Here is a 26,696-nt window from a genome sequence, read left to right as displayed (position 1 = left end):
AGATTCTTGCAGTAAGCGTCAGTATTTATCTTTCTATAAATAAAAACCGAAAACTTGAAGTGATTGAGTGTCTTAAATTCTACTTGAATGTTAATTATATTGTGATGTTAGAACTGAATTTTTTTGCCTTGAGTGTTAATTTTGCGCATTGGAAAAAGCTCAAAGGTAAATTTGTTAAATTATTTTTTATTCGTAGCTATAAATGTTTCTCAAATAAATACTCCTCTATCACTAGAATTTAATTTAAATAATAAAATAAAATTTCTCGAAAAAGAATTTAATTATTTTCAAAAATTTTGATGAAATTCTTCGCAGACATTAAATTATTATTCTCTATATACAATGTTAATAAAAATTTTCTAAAGAATTCAATTATTTTCATAAAAATTTTAATAAAAATTCTTCGTAGGAATTTAATTACTTAGATAATAAATAATTCTTCTCAGAAATTCAATTATTTCCTATACAAAGTTTCTCGAAATAAATAAATTATTTTACAATAATTTTGATAAAAATTCTTTATAAGAATTCAATTATTTTCAACACAAAAATTAAATTTCTGGAAAGAATGTAATTATTTTCAAAAATTTTAATAAAATTCTTCGCAGAAATTCAATTATTTTTAAAAATTTTGATGAAATTCTTAGCAGGAATTAAATTATTATTTTCTGTATAATTTTAATAAAATTTTTCTTAAGATTTTGTTCATTAAAAATTCTTCGTTTTAATTCAATAAAAATGAATAAGTAATGAATTCAATTTATTTAAAAATAAATAAAATTCTTCGCAGAAATTCAATTATTTTAATTCCAATTTGAATTATATTCCTCGAAAGAATTTAATTACCTACTTTCAAAAATTGAAGTAAACTATTTGCTAAAAAATTCAAATATTTTCAATATAATTTGAATTAGATTCTTTAGAAGAATTTTATTATATAATGATTTTCATGTTAAAATAATGTTCAGTAGAATTTTTAAAAATTTTTTACAAGAAATAAATGATTTTCGATAATTTTATTGAAATTCTTTATAAGAATTCAAATATTTAAATAGATATAAAATTAAATTTCTGGAAAGAATTTAATAATTTAAAAAAATTTTAGTACATTCTTCGCAGAAATTATATTTTTAAAAATTTTAATAAAATATTTTCAAAGCTTTTATCTATTTTCATAAGCAATAAAAGTTCGTCACGGGAATTCAATTACTCACGGTATATAATTTTAATAAAATTTGTCTTTATAAATAAAATATAAATAATAATATAGAAATCAATGAAAATCTTTCTTTCTTTATTAAAAATATCCTTTGATTTTTATATGAAAAATTTTTCATTTATAAAATTGGAATAAAGGTTCTTGTTCTCTGTTTTATAATAGAGAAATGGAATTAAAAGGGTTGATATTTTTTTAATATCATTTTAATATAATTATTTTTTTGAGAAGTATTATCTTATATCGCACATTAATAATCTGCGAACTAAAGTTTCAATAGAAGATGAGAACAATACAGACGTAATCAAATGAAGATAATTAGTGAGAATAGACTATATTATTTAACGAACGGGAATGTGATTGTTTTTTGTGAAAGGAATAACGTGTACCATCTTCTGTAAGATCATCAATCTAGATTGCAGAGATCCATTCACTTTGTATTTTATGTTTTTCAATAGACGTAATTTCCTATTGATAATGATTTAGTCGCAATTTTTTCTCCAATGGCGATCGAGTTACAAAATTAAATTTTTAGAATTCATAAGAAAAATTCGAATTCTGACCAGAATGAATTTTTTAAAATTATTTAATTATTTCAAAAGTTTTAATGCAATTATCTTGATAAATAAAAAAAATTCTTCACAAAAATTCAATTATTTTTAGGAATTTTAAAAAAATTCAATTATTTTTATAAATAACAATATTCTTGACAAGAATTCAATTATTTTCCAAATTAATAAAATTCTTCGAAGAAATTCAATTATTTTTACGAATTTGAACGAATATCTCGTCAAGAATTCAATTATCTTTATAAATAGCAAAATTTTTCACCAAAAATTCAATAATTTTTAAAAATTTAAATAAAATTCTTTTCAAAATTTCAATTATTTTTAAAAGTTTTTTGTAATTCCATGATTTTATCAATATTTACTATTTTCATAAAATTTATCAAAAAATATAATTATTGAAAAAAATTGTTGATACAATTCGACGAAAACATTCAATTATTTTCATAAATAATAAAATTTCATTTAGGAATTCAATTATATTTCCACGGCAGAATTTTAAATAAATTTCACGAAAAATGCAATTATTCTTAAAAATTTTATTAAAACTTGACGAAAGAATTCAATTTTGAAGAAACATTCAATTATTCAATAAAATAATAGAATTCTTTTTTAAAATTCAATTATTTTTATAAGTATCAAAATTCATGACAAGAATTCAATTCTGAATTCAATTCTTTTGAAAAGTAATAAAATACTTTGCATAAATTAAATTATCTTCAAAATTTTCTTTTAATTCTCATCAAGAATTAAATTATTTTTATAAATAAGTAACGAAATTCTTCTCATGAATTAAATTATTGTCAAAAATGGTAATAAACTTCTTGTCAAAATTACAATTATTTAAACAAAATTTAATAAAATTCCTCGAATGAATTCAATTATTTTCATAAATCATTATTTAAATTCTTTTTAGAAATTCAAGTATTTTTAAAAATTTTAATAAAATTCTTCAAAAAGTTTTCAATTATTTTCAAAAATTGCTATAAAATTCTCTTTAATATAATAAATTTCAGTAAAATTTTAATTAAATTCCATAAAAGAAATTAATTATTTTCAAAAATTGTTAATAAAATTCTTCGTAAAAATTAACTTTTAATAAACATTTAATTATTGAATAAATTATTTATTTTTGTATTTAAATAATTGAATTCTCGTAGAATTTTTTAATAAAAATTGATTTAAAAATTAATTTTGGTTAAAATTTTAGATAATAATTTGATATTTAAAGTATTGTGACATGAATTTTTAGAAATAGTTGAATTTTGAAAAGGTTTTAAAAATTCAAATTTAGTGTCAGGGAAAAAGAGAAAATTTTGTCTGGAAATAAGGGAAAAACAAAGTTAAATTTTTGTGGCAACCCTGTACAAAATTTGTGCGAAATAAAATATTTTCTTCTGCTTTTTTTCTTTTATTAAAAAAAAGAAAAAAAATTATTTATTTTCTTTATTTACTTTCTTTACTTAATAGTTATAAAATTTCTGTAAAATAGAATATTTTCTTTTCTTCTTTTATATTGAAGAAGCAAAAAATGTTTTCTTTTTTTTTATTTCCATTTTTGCTAACAATAAGTATGTAGTTATAAAAATCCATAGATTTAAATAATTATAGCAAAAAATAAAATATTGTTTCTAATTTGAAGTTCAATTTACGTATTTAATTTTAAATTATTAGTTATTAAATATTCGTGATTTGTGAAAAGCAATTAAATTTTTAAATAGAGAAAAAAATACACTAAGTTTTTTTAGTATTTTAAGTTTTACTGTTCAATAAAGTGTTTTGTAAATTACATTCTATATGGTGTGTAAAACATTTGCAGATTATACCTACGTAACTCTAAGCATCTTTATAGGGAAAGTTAACATAATCTAAGGATATGGTACAGAACAGCAGGATGAAGAAATCTGAATGGGCATCATGCAGTATATATTTTACAATCATGTACCTATTGGCTCAGACACTTGCTGACAAGGTTTTTATATATCATTACTTTTCTCATACACACGATGCGAATGAATTCTTCCTATCAAAAATAAAAAAAAAGAATTGAAAATATTCTATAGGAATATGTTCTTTTTTTAGTTATGAAAATCTTTTGTGAATATTTATTGCTTTTTTTATCAATGACAATATTTTCTGAACATTTTTTCTTTTCTTTACTAATGAACATATTTTATGAATAGGTATTTTTTTCCAATTTTCACAAATGAAAATATTTTATGAATATTTTTTTCCTTTTCTCACTATAATGAAAATACTTTATGAATATTTTTTCCTTTCTTCACTATAATAAAAATATTTTCTATTTTATGAATATTTTTTCCTTTCGTCTTTAATAAAAATATTTTTTTTCTTTTTTTCAGGAGAAGAGACAAATTTTTAGAGAACAAGTACTTCCGGCATTAGGAGGAAAGATTCCCGAAGAGGCATTCAAAAACGATAGATTAGCTTTGAACCGTTTAAACAAAGAAGGCATTACAATTGAGGATCGACATCCGCGCGTAAAAAATCATCATCAAAAGCATTCACCATCAAATGATATTTTAAAGGCGAGTAGAATATTTATATTTATATAGAAATATAAATTTTTTATTTACTATTAACTTAATAAAATTATTGATGATAATACTAAATAGAACTAAGCAATACCAAATAATACTAATTACTCATAAATAATACTAATTACTACTAAATAATATTAATTAAAGCTAAACAATACTAATTAATTCTAAATAATACTGATTACCACTAAATAATACTAATTAATGCTAGATAATACTAATTAATACTAAATAATACTAATTACTAATAAATAATACTAATTAATGCTAAATAATACTAATTAATGCTAAACAATACTAATTAATATTAAATAATTCTAAATAATACTAATTAATAATATTCTAATTATTAATTCAAATTAATGCTAAATAAAACAAATTAATACTAAATAATGCTAAATAATACTAATTAATACTAAACAATACTAATTAATATTAAATAATTCTAAATAATACTAATTAATAATTTTCTAATTATTAATTCAAATTAATGCTAAATAAAACAAATTATTACTAAATAATGCTAAATAATACTAATTAATACTAAATAATACTAATTAATACTAAATAATACTAATTACTAATAAATAATACTAATTAATGCTAAATAATACTAATTAATGCTAAACAATACTAATTAATATTAAATAATTCTAAATAATACTAATTAATAATTTTCTAATTATTAATTCAAATTAATGCTAAATAAAACAAATTAATACTAAATAATGCTAAATAATACTAATTAATACTAAACAATACTAATTAATATTAAATAATTCTAAATAATACTAATTAATAATTTTCTAATTATTAATTCAAATTAATGCTAAATAAAACAAATTAATACTAAATAATGCTAAATAATACTAATTAATGCTAAATAATGCTAATTAATATTAAATAATACTAATTTATACTGAATAATACTGATTAATATTGACCACGAAGAGTCACAGCCGGAATTTTTATAAAAAAAGAATTTTTTGTTTATTCAAATAATTGAATTCACAAAGAACTTTCTAAAAATTACACAAAATAATTAATTTAGAGAAAAATTTTAATTAAAAATTCTGGAAAATAATTGAATTTTGGAAAATTTATAGTATATACATATTTAGAAACAATGTATATATGTATTTAAAAATTCTGAACAATTTAGTTTTTCGAAAAATTGTAATTGAAATTTTTTTTAAAATTAATTTAATATTTGAATAAAAAATTAATTGAAAAATTTTCTACTAATCAGAATTTTGTAAAATAGAATTGAAAGAAATTGTATTTTAAGTGAACATTATTTTTTTTCTGAATTATTAAATTCTGAAAAAACATTCAGAAAATTATTAAAAATAATTGATTTAGAAGAGAATTTCTTTATTAAAACTCTAAAAAATAATTGAAAATTTGGAGGAGTAACAGAATAAATTTTTAGAACTGAAAATTAAAATATAATGCAAAAATATTTTGAATCATCGTAAAATAGAATTGAAAATAATTTAATTTAAAATTGTATTCTAAATCAACTTTCTTTTTTCTCAAATAATCGAATTCTCTCAAAAAAAAACATTTAGAAAATTATTAAAAATAATTGACTTAGAGGAGAATTTTAATTAAAAACTCTAGAAAATAATTGAAAATTGGATAAATTATATAAAAGAAATTTTTAAAATACTGAAAATTAAAATTAGTATACTAATTAAAATAGTTGAATTTTATTTAAAAAATTTTTTTTTTTAATTTTAATTTTTTATTTCAAATTATATTTTGTTTTAAATTAAAATATTAAAATATTTTAATTTTCAATAATTTTAATTAAAAATTCTACACAACCTAGTTATTTGAAATATTTTTATTAAAATTTTTTTAATTTATAATTGAATTCTTGAAAGTAGAATAGAAAAATTTTTTAATTATCGAAATTTCGTAAAATTGAATTAAAAACAATAGTGAATTTTAGAAGTATTTTAATTAAGCTTTCTTTATTTTTGAATAATTGAATTTCTCAAAGAAATTTCTCAAAAATGATTGAAAATAATTTATTTAGAAAAGAATTTTAGTTAAAAATTCTGGAAAATTGAATTTTTGAGAAGTTGCAGTATAACAATTTTTTGAAACAATTACATTTCAGAAGTAATTAGTAATTAATTGAAAAATTGTTAAACAATAATAGTAAATTTCGTCAATTTTTAATTTTTATTGAAATAAATTTTATATTTTTAAAAATTTTATTATAATTTTTTAAAAAATAATCGTGTTTTTGTCTTTTGAAGAAAAATATGAAAAAATATTTTGAAAATAATTGAATTTTACAAAAACTTAGAATTGAAGTTATCGGAATAAGGGAGGAAGTTAAAAATTTTTCGAAATTAGGGAATTGTTAGTGAAATTCAAAATTTAATTAAAATTAAAACCAATTAAAAATATTTTATATTAAAAGTTTAAAACCAAAAAATCGATTTCTTTTTATAAACTTTTATAATAAATTTAAATAATCTCTTAATAGACGACGAATTTCAGTGTAAATAATTGAATATTATATTTGAATGTTAATTAAATATTTATTCAATGTTAATTGATTGTTTATTTAATTTTAATTTTTAATTGCATTTTAATTGAATTTTAATTGTCCTTTATAAGGTTTACGTCTCTGAGAATAATAATTTGAAGCAAGTTGATACAACCTACATAATACGAAAACCAATAGAACATGGAAATAATCAACAAACGGACAATCATTACAGTTATAAATTTAATGTTTTTAATAAGCCATCGCAAGATTATTCGAGTCATCAAGAGCACAATTATCAGTCATTAATAAAATCGAAACAACTTCAACCCATTATTATTCAGCCATCAGCTGTCGGTCATCTTGGGACCAGTAATTATTATCAGAAATCTTATTATCCATCTTGGACTTTTGTTTATGACTGGAACACTTTTTATCAACTCTTGAACGACTATTACAGGAATGTTGCTCTCATTAATTCACAACAGGTAAATAAATTCTTTTTCTATAGAAAATCAAAAAACAATAATTGATTTTAAAAGAATGAAGTTCTTTTTTGTAAAAGATAATAAATTTAATATATAAATTTATAAATATTTATAAATATATTTTATAAATAAATTTTAATACATAAATTATAAAAAAATTACAAACAAATAAATCTTTATTTCATTTTAAAAATATTTCTTGAAAGGATTCAATTATTTTTCAAAAATTTCGATAAAATTCTTTCACAAGAATTCAAATATTATCAATAGAATTTGAATAAAATTTGTAGTAAAAATTCAATTATTTTCAATCAAAACAATATTAGAATTAAATTCTCTATATATTATGAATTCAATTATTTTCAAACATTTTGATAAAATTCTTTACAAGTATTGAATAATTTTCAATTCATAAGAATTCTATTACTTTCTGTACAATTCTAATAAAATTCTTCCAAAGAAATACAATTATTTTTATAAATAATACAATTCATCTTAGGAATTCAATTATTTTTTTTAAATAAAATTTATTAAACGAATTCAATTATTTTAATTACAGTTTTAATAATTATTTATTTTATTATTTTCTTACAAAAATGATAAAATTTTGTGTGGAATTTCAATTAATTTCAAGAATTCAATTATTTTCAGTAGTAATAAAATTCTTCGTTGAAATTCAATTATTTTCACAAATATTAAAATTCTTTACAAGAATTCAATTATTTTCAGTAATAACAAAATTCTTCGTTGAAATTCAATTATTTTCACAAATATTGAAATTCTTTGTAAGAACATTCAATTATTTTGGATACAATTTTACTAAAATTTGTTGAAAATTTTCAATTTTAAGGCGATTTTGCGAAAGAATTTAATTATTTTCTTTCAAAAATTTTAAAATTCCGTGCAGAATTTAAATTAATTTCAATTAATAATAATAAATTTATTAGTAAAATTTGAAGAATGTCTTTGAATTTTTTTTTTAAACAATGGAGTTTCTTTAATAATTTTAATTGCTAATTTTGAAAGCAATTGAATTTTATAAAGAAAATTTTTATTAAAATTGAATTTAGAATAATTTAATTCTTGCGAAAAATTTATTAAAATTTTTAGGAAATAGATGAAAATGGAAATATTTAAAAATATTTGAATTCATTCAAGGAATTCAATTAAAATTGTTTTAAAAGTAATTGAATTCCTGCAGAGAATTTTACTATTTATAAAAGTAATTGAATTATTGAGAAGAATTTTACTATTTATAAAAATAATTGAAATGTTTCGAAGAATTTATTACAATTTTAGAACATAATTGAAATTTATGTAAATATTTAAAAATATTTGAATTCATCCGAGAAATTCAATTAAAATTGTTTTGAAAATAATTGAATTCCTGCAAAGGATTTTACTATTTATAAAAATAATTGAAATGTTCAGAAGAATTTATTAAAATGTTAAGAAATAATTAATTTGTTATAAAGAATTTTATAGAAATATTTGATAATAATGAAATTTTTTCGAGAAATTCAATTAAAGTTGTTTCGAAAATAATTGAATTTCTCTAAAGAATTTTATTAAAATTAAGTATATTCAAAATAATTGAATTCATCACAAGAATTTTATTATTTTTTGAAAATAATTGAATTCTTTCAATTTTTTTGACATATATATTTAAAAATTGCATTGAAAGTAATTTAATTTTTATATAGAATTTTTTAAAAATATTTTGAGAATAATTGAATTATTTTCAGAGAATTTTTTAAATTCTTGTTGAAATTGAATTTTATGGAAATTTTTGAAAATAGTTAAATTCTTTCGTGTAATTTTATTTAAATTTGATTAAAATTAATTAGAAAAAAATTGAATTTTTTCCAAATGTGTTCAAAATTAAAAAAAAAATGAATTCTTCCGATGAATTCAATTAAAATTGTTTTGGAAATCATTGAATTTTTGTAAAGATTTTACTATTTAAAAACATAATTGAATTGTTAAATTTTAATTAACGAATTGTACAAATAGTTTGCTAAAAAAAGATTAAATTGAATTAATTTATAAATTTAAATGTTCGTTTATTATCGAAAATTATTATTCATTATAATATAAATATAAAATAAGGAACTGGCGAGTTAAGTTTTAATGAACGAACTATATGCAAATTTAATGCTAAAAATCTAATTGAATTAATTAAGAAATGTACGTTTTCGTTTGTTATTGAAAATTATTATTACCCTCACAGCATCGGGATATTCAGGATATTCCAGAGACGTCCTGGGGATATCGATTTGTTTTCGGAAGTTTGGATATCCCTGGAATATCCTCTGGATATCCATGGACGTCCCTAGGATATCCCAGAGATATTCAAACTTCCGAAAACAAATCGATATCCCCAGGACGTCTCTGGGATATCTTGAATATCCCGGTGCTGTGAGGGTATTGTAATGTAGCAAATGGAGAGAGAGAAAGGAGTTAAATTTCAATTAACGAACAACGGAAATTAATTGTTAGAAAAAGATCCAATTAAATTAATTTAAAAAATGTACATTTTCGTTTACTATCGATTTTATTGAAAAAAAAAATGAAAAATAGAAAATATAAATAATTTATATCGTAAGATGTTACGTTACATCTCGAATGAAAGTAAAATCTCAGATGAACCCACGTGCTATTATGCCAGTAAAAAGAATCTTCACAAATCATATATATACTTATTATCCAACATACTTATATTGAAGATACATTTCAATTCACTTTCTCAGATGAAATCTTGAAATTAATGTATGTCTAAAAGTCATTTCACTTTATAAATTACCTATTAAAGTTAATTAATTATTAAATTTAAAATAATGTATTAATCGTATGTATTTATTATACTATTTTAGTTTTATAATTATGCAATTATAATTATATAATTATTTATCAAATATATGTCAGCTTGTCCCTTATATTTGATAAATAAATAAATAAAAAAATAATAATATTTATAATTTTCTTTATTATATTAATATGATATTGCTTTGTTTATTTCAAGAAAATCAAGTCAAAAAAATAATTATGTTGATAATAATACTGCTATTAATAATAATTATTACAATTATAATAACAATAACAAGAACAATAAAATAACAATAATGAATAAATAAATAATTATAAATACTATTTTTTTTTAATTAAAAAAACACTATTTTATTATAAATAATAATAAGTATTTAATTTTTACAGATCATCTAGAAATATAAAAAGATTCGTCAAGAAAAAATGCGTAACAATTAAACATCTTTATATCTATTGTTTAAATAATGGAGAAATGAATGTTTTAATATATAAAATAAGACTGTTATTTCAAAAGTGCCAGCACTTTTGTAAAAAAAGTAATAAAAAAAATATTATAGTGACTTAAAAACTTTTCGTCGTGTCATAATGAAGTCAGCTACAAAATGATCTAAATGGATAATGTTAATTTTTCACATTATTGTCGAATTAAAATTAGCCAGAAAACAAGACGTAATTAGTTTATAAACATTATAAATGTACCGTTGATGTCCCAGTTTTCGAAAATTATAATGTAAATTAATTTTTTTTAAACACACACTTTTGTCTTGGAATATATATTTAAGCAAATAATTGAATTACTAATTCACGTAATTTCCTTTGAGGAAATCATTTTTTGTTATTCTCGCAAAAATTAAACTGATGGACAAAAAGTAGGACACTAGGACATCGACGGTAAATAATTTGTAAATTAATAATTTTTATCTATTATAATTATTTTTTCTTATTCTTCTTATTCTTATTATTATGTGTTGTATTGTATAATTAAATAACAATTAATGTAATTATTTATTATAAAATTGTGTATTAATAATAATGTATAAATACTATAATAAGAATTAATAATAAAATAATAAACGTATATATTATTATTCTAAATAAAAAAATTGTAATATTTCGATTATACTTTATTATTATTATTATTATTTATTATTATAATTATTATTATTAATCTCATAAGATTTAGAGATCAAATTAGATACATAAGAAAATTTTTAATTGTATTTATAATTATGATATTATATATTCGTTAATATAAGTTGTTAAAATTTATTTTCAAGTTTAATTTAATTTGAAGATTTATCACAAAAAATAGAATTTTCATTTTATAATGAAATAGAGAAAGCAATGTTTAAAAAAAATTTAATTATTCTTAACACAGTTGTGAATAAAATTTCAAGAAGGAAGCCAAAGAATTTTTAGTATATTTAAAACAATGTTAATAAAATTCTTCAAAACAATTAAATGAACCTCAAAAATTAGAATTTTTGTAAAGTATTAAATTATTTTCAAAAATTTTATGATGAAATTCACTTGTAGGAATTTATTTTCAAATACAATTGAAATTAATTTCTACGTAAATTTATGAACATATTTTTAAATAATTAAATTCTTTCGATGAATTTTACTAAAAACTTTTAAGAATAATTACATTTTTTAAGAAATTCGATTAAAATTGTATTTAAAAATAATTGAATTTCTGCAATGAGTTTTATTATTTATGAAAATAATTGAATTTTTAAAAAGAATGTTATTGTTTACGAAAATAATTGAATCCCTGTGAAAATTTTATTATTTATGAAAATAATTGAATGACTGTGAAGAAATTTATAAAAAATTTGTAAATAATTAAATTGCTGTGAAATTTTTATTATTTTATGGAAATTATTAAAGGTTTCCGTAGAATTTTAATAATTTTTAAAAAATAATTTAATTCTTTTGAAATATTTTTTTAAAATAGTAGATAATTATTAATAATATCATTGAATTGAGAAAAATTTTTGTAAATTATGAAAATTTTGCCAAGAATATTATTAAATTTTTTAAAAATAATTGAATTTCGGAGAAGAATTTAATTATTTCTAATAATAATTGAAATTTTTAAGAGAATTTTTAAAAAATGTTGAACATAATTGAATTTCTGCGCGAAGAATTTAATTACTTTTGAAAATAATTGTATTTCCGCAATAATTTGTAACTTTTCCAAAATTAAATTTTTTTTCTCGTGTTTTTAAGTTAAAATTCTTCTATAAATGCGAATAATTTTTAAAAAAGTTCCTTGAGAATTTTCAAATTAATTTGTTTACAATTCAATTTTATAAAATTTCAATTATTCGTAAATTCTTTAATTAAATATGTATTAGAAAATAAAAACTTTAAATAATTTCCCTAAAAAATTCACAATTAAAATTTCTCAAAAAAATTAATTCCACAGAATTGTTAATTAAAAATATGAAAAATTCAGATTTTCAAAGATTTTAATTTGAAACCTATTCAAAATTCAATTATTTCCAAAAATTGCCGCTCTAATGCTTTTAATATTCAAATATTATTTAAAATTTTTACTGAAATTCATTTTTAAATCAATTTTTATTAAAAAATTCTACTAATAATATTCAATTGTTTAATTACAAAAAAAAACAATTTTTTGAATAATTGCATGTTTCTTAAAATTGAATTCTCATAAAGAATTATTTCAATAAATTTTTAAATAATTGAATTCTTTGGACGATATTTAATAAAATTTTTTAAAATAATTTCATTTCTCGAGAAATTAAATTAAAATTGTATTAAAAATAATTGATATTCTGCGATGAGTTTTATTATTTATGAAAATAATTGAATTCCTGTGAAATTTTTATTATTTATGAAAATAATTAAATTTTTGCATACAATTTTATTAAAATTTCTTTTTAAATAATTGAATTCTTTTAGGTAATTTTATTAAAATAGTAGATATACTGAAAATCGTTGAAATTTTGAAATGAGGAAAATTTTTGAAAATAATTTAAATTTTGAAGAAGAATGTTATTAAAATTTTTGAAAATAATTGAATTTTGAAGAAGAATTTTATTATTTATAAAGATAATTGATATTTTGACAAGATTTGTTTTTAAATTTTGAACATAAGTGATTATATATAATAAGAATTTTATTACTTTTGAAAATAATTGAATTTCTGCAATCATTTGTAACTTCTTCAAAATTCAAGTTTTTTTTTTTAGTGTCTTTAACTAAAATTCTTCTATAAATTTATTATTTTTAATAATTTATTAAATATATATTGACAAATTTAACTAATTCTAGAAGATTTTGAATTATTAAAATTTTTCAAAAATCTAAGTTCATAAAAATTTCTAATTAAATTCATTGAACAATTGAAATTTTATAAAATTTCAAATTGTCTAAAAATTTAATTTCTTTTCAGTTCTTTTTAATAAAAATCCTTCACTTTTTCCTGAATTCCCTGTGTCAGAGTATATGATTATTATATATAGTTATATAATAAAATTAAAACTATATTACAATTCATATTTTATTTTTATGAAAAAAATTTAATAAAAATGAATTAAAAATTTTTACGTTCTATTACTTTTAAAATTGCTACATTTATTTAAAAAAGTGAGCTATAGTTAGTTAAATAATATAATTAAGCAAGAATCCGACAATCATTTGGAATAAAAGTTTGTCCAATATCATAATATCGTATTTTAACAGACAAAAGGTAAATTAAATTTTAAATTATTTTTAGTGGAAGGGTAAAGAATTTAATTTGGCTTTGTCAATTAAAATAGGAAATTATGATAGTACTGGAATAATTTATGATTTAACAATCCGTCAGATTCTCTTTTGAATAATTAATAAATTTTATAATTAAAATAAATATTCAAATTTAGTTTATATTACATTCTTCTGTATTCGTAATAATGTAATTATTTATCCATTGCATATGCCGTACATTCATATTTTATCAACTTTTGTTAATGAGAAAAATTATCAATTCCTGTAGATATAGGTATAAAAAGATAAATAAATTTTTATGAAAATTGAAAAAATAAGTTCTTTTTTGCTCAAAATTTTGTGATAAAAAAATGATTAAAGGAGAATGTCATATAGCAAAGAACCTGTCTCCCACAACGAGAGAGATATATCTGGTTGTGAGTGCAACATGCAACTGATTACGGTTCTGCAATTACCCATAGAGAACATACAACATACGGGATATGCCTTGAGGGTAGTGTAGAAGGGGGCTGCCATGAAACTTTCTCTGTGACATAATTTCACACCGTCCAGCTGGACCAGTTTAACTTAACATCAAACAGAGTTCAGATATGGCGAGGTGTGCTATCCGTGTTATTGTTCTTTGCACCCTTTTGGTGCTGGTAACTTTCGAGCAAGGAAAAAGCGATTATCAGGGTAAATCCGACGTCAATTTTCAACAAGTATGTATTATATAGTATATATATATATATATATATATATATATATATATATATAGTCGCACATTAATCAATGTATTTCATGTATGAAATTAAGTCTCTCGATAATAAATTTCTAATTGCCAATCTATGTATATCGCATACCTCTGCTATTTTAGTTTATACATCATTAAGATGGAAAATTTTTATTTCCCCCCATTTTTTTTCTATTATATATATATATTTCACGAATGTTAATTTACACTTGCTTCAAATTTAATGCCGGTAATGAATGTTCAATTTACCACTATAGTAAATATTTAATGTTTATAAAAGTTTTATTATTCTTTAATTGCATTCCTATTTGTTTGATTGCATTCTTTCGTGAAATACGATTTCTGTTTTTCACCCTTTTCTATTTTTTATTTCAATTCTTGCTTTTATTTCAATTTCGCTACATAAAATTTTACTATTAGTTAACATACTAACTAGTTAACATATTAACTATTTATTAACAAACTATTTATTAACACTATTAATTCATTTTCTTGTTCATTTCAATTTTTATTTTTTATTCCATTTTTTATTTTTCATTCAATTCTCATTTTTATTTTCACTTAAATTTGAATTTCTATTCTCATATCAATTTTCGTTGTAATTTCAATTTCTGATTTGATTTCTAGTTACATTTTTTATTTTTATTTCAATTTGCATTTGAATTGAAATGTAAAACATTTGAATTCTTATTTAAATTTGAATTCATTTACATTTTAATTTCTATTTTTATTTCAATTTTTATCTTATTAATTTGAGTCTTAATTTCAATTTTTGTTTGAATTTTTTATTGTTTGGTACAATTATTAGGTTTAAATTTACATATTTATTTCAATTCATATTTGAAATTTTATACTCATTTACATTTTAATTTCCATTTTAATTTCAATTTTTATTTTAATGATTACATCAATTTTTATTTTTGTTTTATTGTTATTTTTGTTATTTGCATATTTATTTCAATTCTAGTTTAAATGTTTACTTTTATTTCAATTTTTATTTTATTAATTTGAGTTTTTATTTCAATTCTTGTTCAAATTTTTTATTTTTTCTTACAATTGTTATTTAAATTTGCATATTTATTTCAATTCTTGTTTAAAATTTTATACTCATTTATATTTTAATTTCCATTTTAATTTCAATTTTTATTTTGATGATTACCATCAATTTCTATTTTATTAATTTGAGTCTTTATTTCAATTCTTGTTCGAATTTTCTATTTTTTCTTACAATTATTATTATTCAAATTTGCATATTTATTTCAATTCTTATTTGAAATTTTATACTCATTTACATTTTAATTTCTATTTTATTTAAAATTTTTATTTTGATGATTACAGCAATTTTTATTTTCGTTTTACTATTATTTAAGTTATTTGCATACTTATTTCAATTCTAATTTGAATGTTTACTTTTACTTCAATTTTCATTTGAATTATTTGCACAATTATTTTACATTTTATTTGAATTTTTATTGCAATTATTTTGAAAATTTTCATAATTACTTCATTTTTTATTTGAATTTTTGTTCAATTCTTGTTTTAATTTTTTTACATTTTAATTTTCGTCTTTATTAAAATATGTTTATATTCCTTTTCATCTGTATTTTTTAAATTTTTATTTCTATTTTTAGTTCAATTTAAAATTTTCTTTTTTCAATTTATTTCAATTTTTTACTTAAATATTTTTTTTACTTTTTTTTATTTTAAACTTTACTTTTAATTCAATCTTTTATTTCAATTTCTTTTTAATTTTAATTTTTACTTATTTTTTATTAGAAATTTTTTATTTCAATTTTTTCTATTATAGGAATTTTTGTTATTATTATTTCAATTTTCATTTGGAAATTTTATTTTAGTTTTAAATTTCATTTTTAGTTAAATTTGTATTGAACATGTTTACTTTTAATTTCAATTTTTTTTTTTTTTTTGAAATCTTACTTTTAAGGGCATTTGAAACTTGATGACGTCACACATGCTTTGCACAAACTGAAACGTCATCAAGGTTCAAATGCCCTTAATTGAATTTATTATTTTAATTCTTTAAATTTTAATTTTCATCTTTGTGTTAATTTTTATTTGAATTTTTATATTTAATTCAATTCGTACTTCAATTTTTATTTTAATTTCAATTTTTATATTTCTTTTTATTTGAATTTTTTATTTTTATTTGAATTTTCTTTTCGATTTTCTTTTGGATTTTTTTAAACTTCAAATTTCATCGTTTTTTTCAATTTTTATTTCAATTTTGATTTAAAACCTTACAGTTAATTAATTTTTTTATTTCAATTTTCATTTTTGAATTAATTCTTATTTCAATTTTTAATTTTATTTGAATTTTGTTGTTTCAATTTTCATTAAAAAATTTTTTTTACTTCAATATTAAGTTTTAATTTTTTTTAATTGCTCAATGTTTATATTGACTTCAATTCTTTTTTGAATATTTACTGCAATTTGAATTTGAATTTCAATTTTCATTTTAATTTTTTACATTAATTTCAATTTTTATTTCGATTATAAATGTAAAAAAATCCAAATAATAATTGAAATGAAATAATTGAAATAATTGAAATGAAGAATTGAAAAAAATTGAAATAGAAAGCAAAATAAAAATAGATATTAACGTAAGTAGGTAATTAAAATAAAAATTGAAAAAAAATTATATCAATTATTTAATTATTCAATTTCATATTTATTTCAATTCTTTTTTGAATTTTTTCTTCAAAATTTTTATTTCAATTTTTATTTTAATAGTTTTGAGGTTTTGACGGTTCTGTCTTTTCTGCTTAAAATTATATTTCTAAATCAATTTTTGTTAAATAAAATAGTTAATAATTAATAATTAGTCATTAATTAATATTCTTTATTGTAAATAAATAAGAATAATAAACTCCTTAATAAATAATTAATTAAAAATAGTTAATTATTAATATGCAATAAGAAAAATTAATTAATTTATTAACTATAATTATTAATAATAATTATTTAGTATAGTTATTAATAATAAATAATAATATTACTTAATTATTATTAAATAAATAATTAATAGTTATTAATAAAAAGAATTTTTTAATATTTTGAAGTAATTATTTATCAATAATTGAAAGTGTAATTGAACTAATTGAAAATTTAAAAAAAAATGTCTAATCACAGAAACGACAAGTGGAATATGCCGACTATCAGGATTATCCGGAATTCCAGCCGATAGCTCCCGTTGAACGACCTTCACCATTATCATTATTAAAAAAGAAAAAGGAGCAACAAGATTTCAGTAAAATTCCCGGTGAACCATGGGTGGATTATCCAATTTTTCACGTTGTCCCAGAGACAAAATTCTCTTGCTCCCAAGTGCCAGCCTTACCAGGAATGTATGCGAATGTCGAAACTGGCTGTCAGGTATAAAGAATTTTCTTTATTGTATATAAATAAAAATATTAAACTCCTTCGATTTACAATTTCATGCCTCGTTAACGGCGTTCTTTTCACTTTCACATCTAGAGCAAGGATTTCCTTATTTACTTATATATGTGTGTATCTATATTTGTATATATATATATATATATATATATACGATTGCAAAAAAAAATTGCATGCAAATATTTCGGAAATGGGCGTTTTTATTGTAATATTTATTATACATAAAAGGGAAAATTATTGAGAAATTATTTTTTTTTTAATTAAAAAACAAACTATTAGTTTGAATTATAATATTAAAATTAAGTCGATAATGACAGTAAGAATATTATAATTATTATAATAAACTGGCAAACAACGCTTCTGGTTGTGAAAATAGAATAATTTTATTTATTTTTTTATTTCATTTTTTTCTTTTCTTTTATTTTTTGATTTATTTCAATTCTTACTTTCCTTTAATTTTTTTTTCATTTTAATTTTAAATTTCATTATACAATTTTTATTTTTATTTTTTTTTTAATACTTATTTTAATTCTCATCAATGTTTTTCATAATTTTTCAATTCTTATTTTTAGTTTCGTTTCAATTATCCACATCCTTTTGAACTCTTTTTTGATGTTTATTATTTTAATTATCATAATTTTTCAATTTTTATTTTGAGTTTTATTTCAATTAAATTCAAGACTCAAACCAGTGAAAAGTATTTAAAAATTTAATTTTAAACTAAAATTTTTCTTTAAATCGATTATTTTTTAATAATTTTCGGAAAAGTTCTTTGACAATTTTCAAATCCATTTGTTTACAATATTCAATTTTGAAAAATTTCAATTATTCAAATTCAATTAAATAAATATTAGAAAATAAAAACTTCAAATTATTTTTAATAAAATTCAATTAAACTTTGTCAAAAAAATTAATTTCAAAATTCAATTATTTCTAAAAATTCAAGCTATATTTCTTTTAATATTCAATTATTATCTAAAATTTTAACTGAAATCTATTTTTAAATCAATTTTTATTAGAAAATTCTACTAGAATTTAATTATTTACATACAAAAATAAATAATTTATTAAATAATTGAATGTTTTTAAAAATTGAATTCCCATAAAGAAGTTTATCAACAAATTTTTAAATAATTGAATTCTTTCGACGAATTTTAATAAAAGTTTAAAGAATAATTACATTTTTCGAGGAATTCGATAAAAATTGTATTAAAAATAATTGAAATTCTGAGATGAATTTTATTACTTTTGAACAATATTTAATTTTTCCGAAGATTATTATTATGCTTTTGAAAATAATTGAATTCATACAATAGTTTGTAACTTTTCCTTTTCAAAATTCAATTATTTCTATAAATTCACGCTCTAATGCTTTTAATATTAAATTATAATCTAAAATTTTAGACACATTTTAGAACTCAAATACATTTTTAAATCAATTATTATTAGAAAATTCTACTGGAATTCAATTATTTAAATAAAAAAACAATTTATTGAATAATTGCATGTTTCTTAAAATTGAATTCTCATAAAGAATAATATTAATAAATTTTTAAATAATTGAATTCTTTGGATGATATCACAGGCACACAAAAAAAAAAAGTTGTCTGTTCATTGAACCAGACCTACATGTCTTATAGTATTTTGGCCCCCTGAATACGAATATGAAGTCAGAATTGCTCCATCACCCTCTGTTTTTTTTTAAATCGAAAAAACTACCCTTAAGTCTAAAATTCAAGAACTAAATTTAAAAAAATGAAATAACCGCGGTTTTCTTCTGAGTAGAAGAATATATTTATGCGTATTCTTCTTTCAACAACTTAGAAATAATGTCAAAATTGCTCCATCACCCCCTGTTTTTTTTAAATCGAAGAAACTACCCTTAAATAAAAAATTCAAGAACTAAATTTAAAAAAAATGAAATAACATTATTTCTGAGTTGTTGAAAGAAGAAAACGCATAAATATATTCTTCTACTCAGAAGTTAACCGCGGTTATTTAATTTTTTTAAATTTAGTTCTTGAATTTTTTATTTAAGGGTAGTTTCTTCGATTTAAAAAAAAACAGGGGGTGATGGAGCAATTTTGACATTATTTCTGAGTTGTTGAAAGAAGAAAACGCATAAATATATTTTTCTACTCCGAAGGAAACCGCGGTTATTTCATTTTTTTTAATTTAGTTCTTGAATTTTTGATTTAAGGGTAGTTTCTTCGATTTAAAAAAAACAGGGGGTGATGGAGCAATTTTGACATTATTTCTGAGTTGTTGAAAGAAGAAAACGCATAAATATATTTTTCTACTCCGAAGGAAACCGCGGTTATTTCATTTTTTTTAATTTAGTTCTTGAATTTTTTATTTAAGGGTAGTTTCTTCGATTTAAAAAAAACAGGGGGTGATGGAGCAATTTTGACATTATTTCTGAGTTGTTGAAAGAAGAAAACGCATAAATATATTTTTCTACTCTGAAGGAAACCGCGGTTATTTCATTTTTTTTTAATTTAGTTCTTGAATTTTAGACTTAAGGGTAGTTATCTCGATTTAAAAAAAAACAGAGGGTGATGGAGCAATTCTGACTTCATATTCGTATTCAGGGGGCCAAAATACTATAAGACATGTAGGTCTGGTTCAATGAACAGACAACTTTTTTTTTTTGTGTGCCTGTGTATTTAAGAAAATTTTTAAAAATAATTTCATTTCTCGAGAAATTAGATTAAAATTGTATTAAAAATAATTTAAATTCAGCAATCAGTTTTATTATTTATGAAAATAATTGAATTCCTAAAAAGAATTTTATTATTTACGAAAATAATTGAATCCCTGTAAAAAATGTTTTTATTTATGAAAATAAATTTTGCCAAGCATTTTATTAAAATTTTTGAAAATAATTGAATTTTGGAGAAAAATTTTATTATTTATAAAGATAATTGAAATTTCGACAAGAATTTTTGTTAATTTTTTAACGTAATTGAATTTCTGCGAAGAATTATATTACTTTTGAAAATAATTGAATTCTTGAGACGAATTTTATTAAAATTTCTTTTTAAATAATTGAATTCATTTGTGAAATTTTATTGAAATAGTAGACATTGAAAGTAATTGAATTTTGACAAAATTTAATTTAAAAATGTATTGATAATATAGGCAAAGATTTTTAAAATAATTGAATTTCTTTCATAAATTTTAATACAATTTTTAAAAATAATTTCATTTTTCGAGAAATTTAATGAAAATTGTATTAAAAATAATTAAAATTCTGCGATGAGTTTCATTTTTCTTTTTTGAAAAAAATTGAATCCCTGTAAAAAAATGAAAATAATTTGTAAATAATTGAATTCCTGGGAAATTTTTATTATTTATGAGAATAATGAAATGTTTGTGTAGAATTTTATTAAAATATTTTTTAAATAATTGAATTCTTTTGGAAAATTTTATTAAAATTAGATATTAAAAATCATTGAATTGAGGAAAATTTTTGAAAATAATTGAAATTTTGCCAAGAATTTTATTAAAATTTTTGAATATAATTGAATTTCGGAGAAGAATTTTATTACTTTTGAAAATAATTGAATTTCTGCATTCATTTGTAATTTCTCTAAAATTCTTCAAATATTATTGTACAATTTACGAACTTTTCGTCTTTTCTCAATCAAATTACGAACTTTCCGAACCTTTTTTTTTTAAAAAAAAACTGTCTTTTACGGACTTTAAGCATATTTACGAAACTTTACGGGATTTCGGAACCTAGTTCGAGCCCTGGTAATTTTTATTTCTTTTTGTTAATGATGATTATTATTTTAATTATGAATTTTTTTCAATATTTATTTGAGTTTTATTTCAATTATTTATTGACATGTAAATTATAATCATATACTCGATCATATATTTTTCAATTTTGATATATTGATTTTTAATATTAATTTTTATTACAAAATTCTTATTTTTATTTGATTTTTGAATTTTTTTATTTAAAAAAAATAAAATTTTATATGTAAACTTAATTACAATGTATAAATGCACATAAATTATTCAATCATACAGAAAATTCAAATAATTATAAATTGATTATAAAATGTATAACAATACATGCATAATAAAACAATTCATGCAAAACAATACAAATTAAAATTTGTCTCACCTGAATGGGTTAAGAAAAACGAAAAAAAAACTGAAACTGAAATCCAGAGGATCATATAATGATTTAATAAAATGAAAATTTAAAATTTACTCTTTTTACAAACATAACTTATTTATAATTCCATATCATCTAAATCAATAAATAAATTATATATCCTTCAATGAAATGAAAATTTTCCATAACAGTATATTTAAAACAGTGATTTGTATATATAAATTTACAATTAATAGCGTTATTGAACTCGTGCACTGAACTCACCAACGTGATATATCATATATAGTAATATACTTTATGCAAAATTAGATTATCTTTTTTTTACACACGTATGATTAACAATTTATATATCTCCCGGAGATATATTTTTCACTGTATATATATATATATATATATATATATATATACTTGATATTTTGATGTGGGTGGTGAAATTTAAAAATAATTTTTCAAATCAAAAGAAAAAAGATAAATATCATGCATATTGCATTTTATCCGCGAGTACTTCAGTCAACCTAAATAGTTTCACAATTTAGATGTTTGATAAAGAAGGAAACAGGAAAGGCGGTATCAGCAACTTTGAGAACGGATAAAATTCACAGTGGAATATTATCGGTGTGAAATCGTATCAAGGTCTGCAGCGGATGAAAGTATCCGCTAACGCACCAGGGTCACGCAGGTTATGAAATTATTTAGAAAAAAGAAATCATCAGAGGTGGGGAAAATTACGGTTATTTCAAATGAGACTTATTAATAAACGCCAATTACTTACCTCTGTGTTTTATTTTTATATTTCTCTTTTCATTTTTAATTTCTTTTTATAGAAATATTTATCTTGTAAAAAGAAATTAAAAAATATTTTTTTTTTATTGAAAGATAAAAGAGAATTTTTATTTTAAAAAGAAATATAGAAAATTTATATATATATATATGTTAATAATAATTATAATATACATAAATATATTGAAGGAAATAACATATTGAGAAAGACGTGAACTTTTGTCTTGTATAATATATTTTTATCTTTGGGAAATTGTTGAGTATTTATTTATAGAATTTATATTACGAGCGTGTGTATAAATTTTTTTTTTATAAATTTTCTTTTTATATTTCTAGGATATCTTAATTATTGTTTCGCTATTATACAAAAAAAATCCAACTCGTATTAAGCTAATTACTTGGAAAAAAAAATTATCCTAAATAAAAAAAAAATACTTATGCACTTCTTTAATTCTTCGGAGAAAAAGATGCGGTAAAAATAATATATATGAAAACTATGGTAGATTACGTAGTTACTTCAAACAATACACAATACATTGCAAATTTCACAAAATGTCCTTTTGCATTCTAAATTTAGCTTCTTTTTAAATGTTCAAACCATGAGGGTCATTGACTTTTCCCTTAATTATCATTCTTTATTTTTTCTGTCTGTATAATTTTTTTTTTTTCCTAGAAAAATGTCGAGTTTATTTGAAAATTTTTTTTATCTTTAGTGGCATTGAATTTTTCATCACTAACAATAACAACAAAAAATAATAATAAACTTTTACTGTACTTAGGTGTCATTAATTTTGACTTTCGAATTTTTATTCATGTTTTTTGTAGTAATAAATTAATCATTGCCTTTAACATAGTAAAATAATTATTGTTTTTAAAATAATATAATTATTTTTCTATTTAACGAACAATAATAATAAATTCATTATTGTTTTCAAAATATAGTACAATAATTATTTTTCTATTTAACAAACAATAAAGATAAATTAATCGTTGTTATTAGAACAATAAATTAATTAATTGTTGTCATTAGAACAATAAATTAATTACTGTTTCTAAAATAATAAAACAGTTATTGTTTTCCAAACAAAAAAATTATTTTCTTCAATAACAATTATTTAAATAATAATAATAAATAATAATTAACACTGTTATTAAAATAATAAATTAATTATTGTTTTCAAAAAAAGTAAATTTGTTTTTAAAATAATAATATAATTATTTTTTTCACTTTATTACTAAACAATAAATTAATTTGTTTTTTAATTAATAAATTATTTAATATTATTTTGAAAATATTAAAAGAAAATATAAAAAAAGATATATTCTTTATATTAATTTGTATTTAAAAAATTTTTAATTATCGTGATTGTGTGTTTTCGAATAAAAAAAAATTATTTTTTAATTAATCCAAGTTGAAAATAAATAAATTTAATTAATAATTATTTTCTAATTAATTAGGCCTATCACGTGTGTCACGATGGTCGTGAAGGCGATCAAGGAGCAACCTTTCTTTGTGCAAATGGAACAATATTCAATCAACAAGAATTTAATTGCGATTGGTGGTACAACGTAAAATGTGGTGAAGCTACAAGATTTTACGAGTATGTAAATTTAATTTTAATTTACTGTAAAAAATAAAAAAAAATTTATCTTCTTACTTTCCCTTGTTATGAAAAATTTTTTTTAGTAAAAAGAAGTAATAATGTAAATTAAATTTGCTAATTTAATTTAGTAATTTAAAAAAAGGAAAATAAAAGTAAATTTTCACTTTTTTACTTGTAAATAGAAATAATCAAAAAAGGTAAAAAATAAAAAAATAGTATTAAATTTTTACTTTTTTGTTTGCAGTCTGTTTACACATGTAAATAAAATATATAAAAATACATTTTTACCGTCTGTTTACATGTAAATAAAATATATAAAAATACATTTTTTCCGTTTTTTTACATGTCAATAAAATATATAAAAAAAACATTTTTACTGTGAGTTTACATGTAAATAAAAGTAAATAAAAAAATTTAAAGCTGAAAACCTAAAAAAGTAAAAAAATAAAAAATGTAAAAGCGAAAAAAATAGAGAAACGAAAAAAAATAAAAAGAACGAAAAAAAATTAATTTTCTAATTGAAAAAAAGTATTAATTGAAGAAATTTTTCAGCTACAATCTCGATCCGGAAAAAAATCCATATGTACCTCAAGCCCACAAGGAAGCAATTCGCCGTGAAAGACTACAAATTGTTGTTGTTTAGAACAAAAATTATTTATTTGACGAACGTTTTTTTTTCTCTATATAAGGACATGTGAATATAATAAATGTTTATTTATATTTATATCCAAAGATCGTGAGTGAAATATTATTGTATTTAATAAAAGTGCATATTTTTATTAATTTATTTTTTCTATATAACTATACTGTATGTAAAAATTGTTAGGTATAATATTTTGAAAAAAATATATATTTATAATTTTTATTCGTTAAATAAAGTTGATATGAAATAAAAATAATTTCAAGCTTTAATAAATTTATAAATCCTCGTAATACGATTAGAGTCATGACAAGAATGCAACTATAACAATATGTATAACAAAATGGAATTACAAATTCTTATGAATTATTAATAATTAATTATTAATTATTTATGTTTTGTACAATTGCAATTTATAATAATAAATAATACAATTGCAATTACTTATTACAAATTATAATTAATTAATTATATTTATAAAAGTTGCAATATCAAACATGTTAATAAATACATATTTAAAGTATGTGTAAATTTTATAAATAAATAAATAAATAACAAAGCAATTAAATATATACAAAAAATTTAATTATATTTCACTGAATTTATTTAAGTGGAAAAAATGAAAGTAAATATTTTTTTAAAATTCAATTAAAAAATATGTTTAAAAAATGTCAATTAAATAATATATGTAAAAAAATTCAAATTAATATGTATAAAAAAATGTAATTTATATTCAAGATGATACAAAAAATATATAACAATAAATATAATATGCCTTCAAGATACTCAAGCAATTAATAATTTCATATTATACAACACAATCAAAATATCTAGCACACGTAACATTTATTTAATACATATGCTTCGATAATATAACATTCTAGATTTCACATTTTTTTTTCTCTCTATACACTATTTTCTATTTATTTATAATAATACAAAAGTGCAGACTTCTTTTTTTTTCTAAAAAAAAAAAAATACAATACGTATTTATTTTATTTTTACAGGCATGGGGGACTAATATCAATGCTAATGAGTTCGGAATTACGAAAATTTGTAAAAATTTTTCATTTTTTTTCTCCTTCGACTATAAGAACACGTACTTAAAGCGAGGCAAATAACTATCTTTTAGAATATATGAAACTATAGTAATTGTCCAGCTATTCATATTTTATATATGTCTAAAGAACCTCATTATGTAATTCACTGTGAATTACTTTTCATTAAAATAACGCTAATTTAAATATGAGGGCAGTATATGGAAAAACTTGCCAACAATAAAGAACTTAACGTTTATAAGTCAAATTATATATATGTATATGTATATATACAAACGGGGTTATATGCATATATTGTGTCGTCTATTATTTCTAATGTATATAATTACATTACAAATACAAAAAAAAAAAAATTCTGGTTAGTTTCAAAGAAAAACTTATAAATTATTTCTTATGAATAATAAATAATATTATGACTGTCTTTTTGTTGAATATTT

At 19.1% G+C, this 26,696-nt stretch overlaps 1 protein-coding gene across 1 annotated transcript; it reads left to right on the top strand.

Annotated features, from left to right (window-relative positions):
- Positions 1–26: 26 nt before the first annotated feature.
- Positions 27–25,403, top strand: LOC122506211. The gene is made up of 8 exons (XM_043618272.1): positions 27–165; positions 3,602–3,754; positions 4,146–4,331; positions 6,981–7,337; positions 14,468–14,602; positions 17,785–18,027; positions 24,416–24,558; positions 25,114–25,403. Exons 2-8 carry the CDS (start codon positions 3,659–3,661, stop codon positions 25,202–25,204), a joined length of 1,251 nt encoding a protein of 416 aa, XP_043474207.1. The 5' UTR covers positions 27–165; positions 3,602–3,658; the 3' UTR covers positions 25,205–25,403.
- Positions 25,404–26,696: the final 1,293 nt, after the last annotated feature.

Source organism: Leptopilina heterotoma, unplaced genomic scaffold (genome assembly GCF_015476425.1).
Source record: "Leptopilina heterotoma isolate Lh14 unplaced genomic scaffold, ASM1547642v1 Lhet_4, whole genome shotgun sequence".
Classification (NCBI taxonomy): domain Eukaryota; kingdom Metazoa; phylum Arthropoda; class Insecta; order Hymenoptera; family Figitidae; genus Leptopilina; species Leptopilina heterotoma.
The sequence above is the reverse complement of the archived record's forward strand: the minus strand, read 5'-3'. Positions and strand labels throughout refer to the sequence as shown.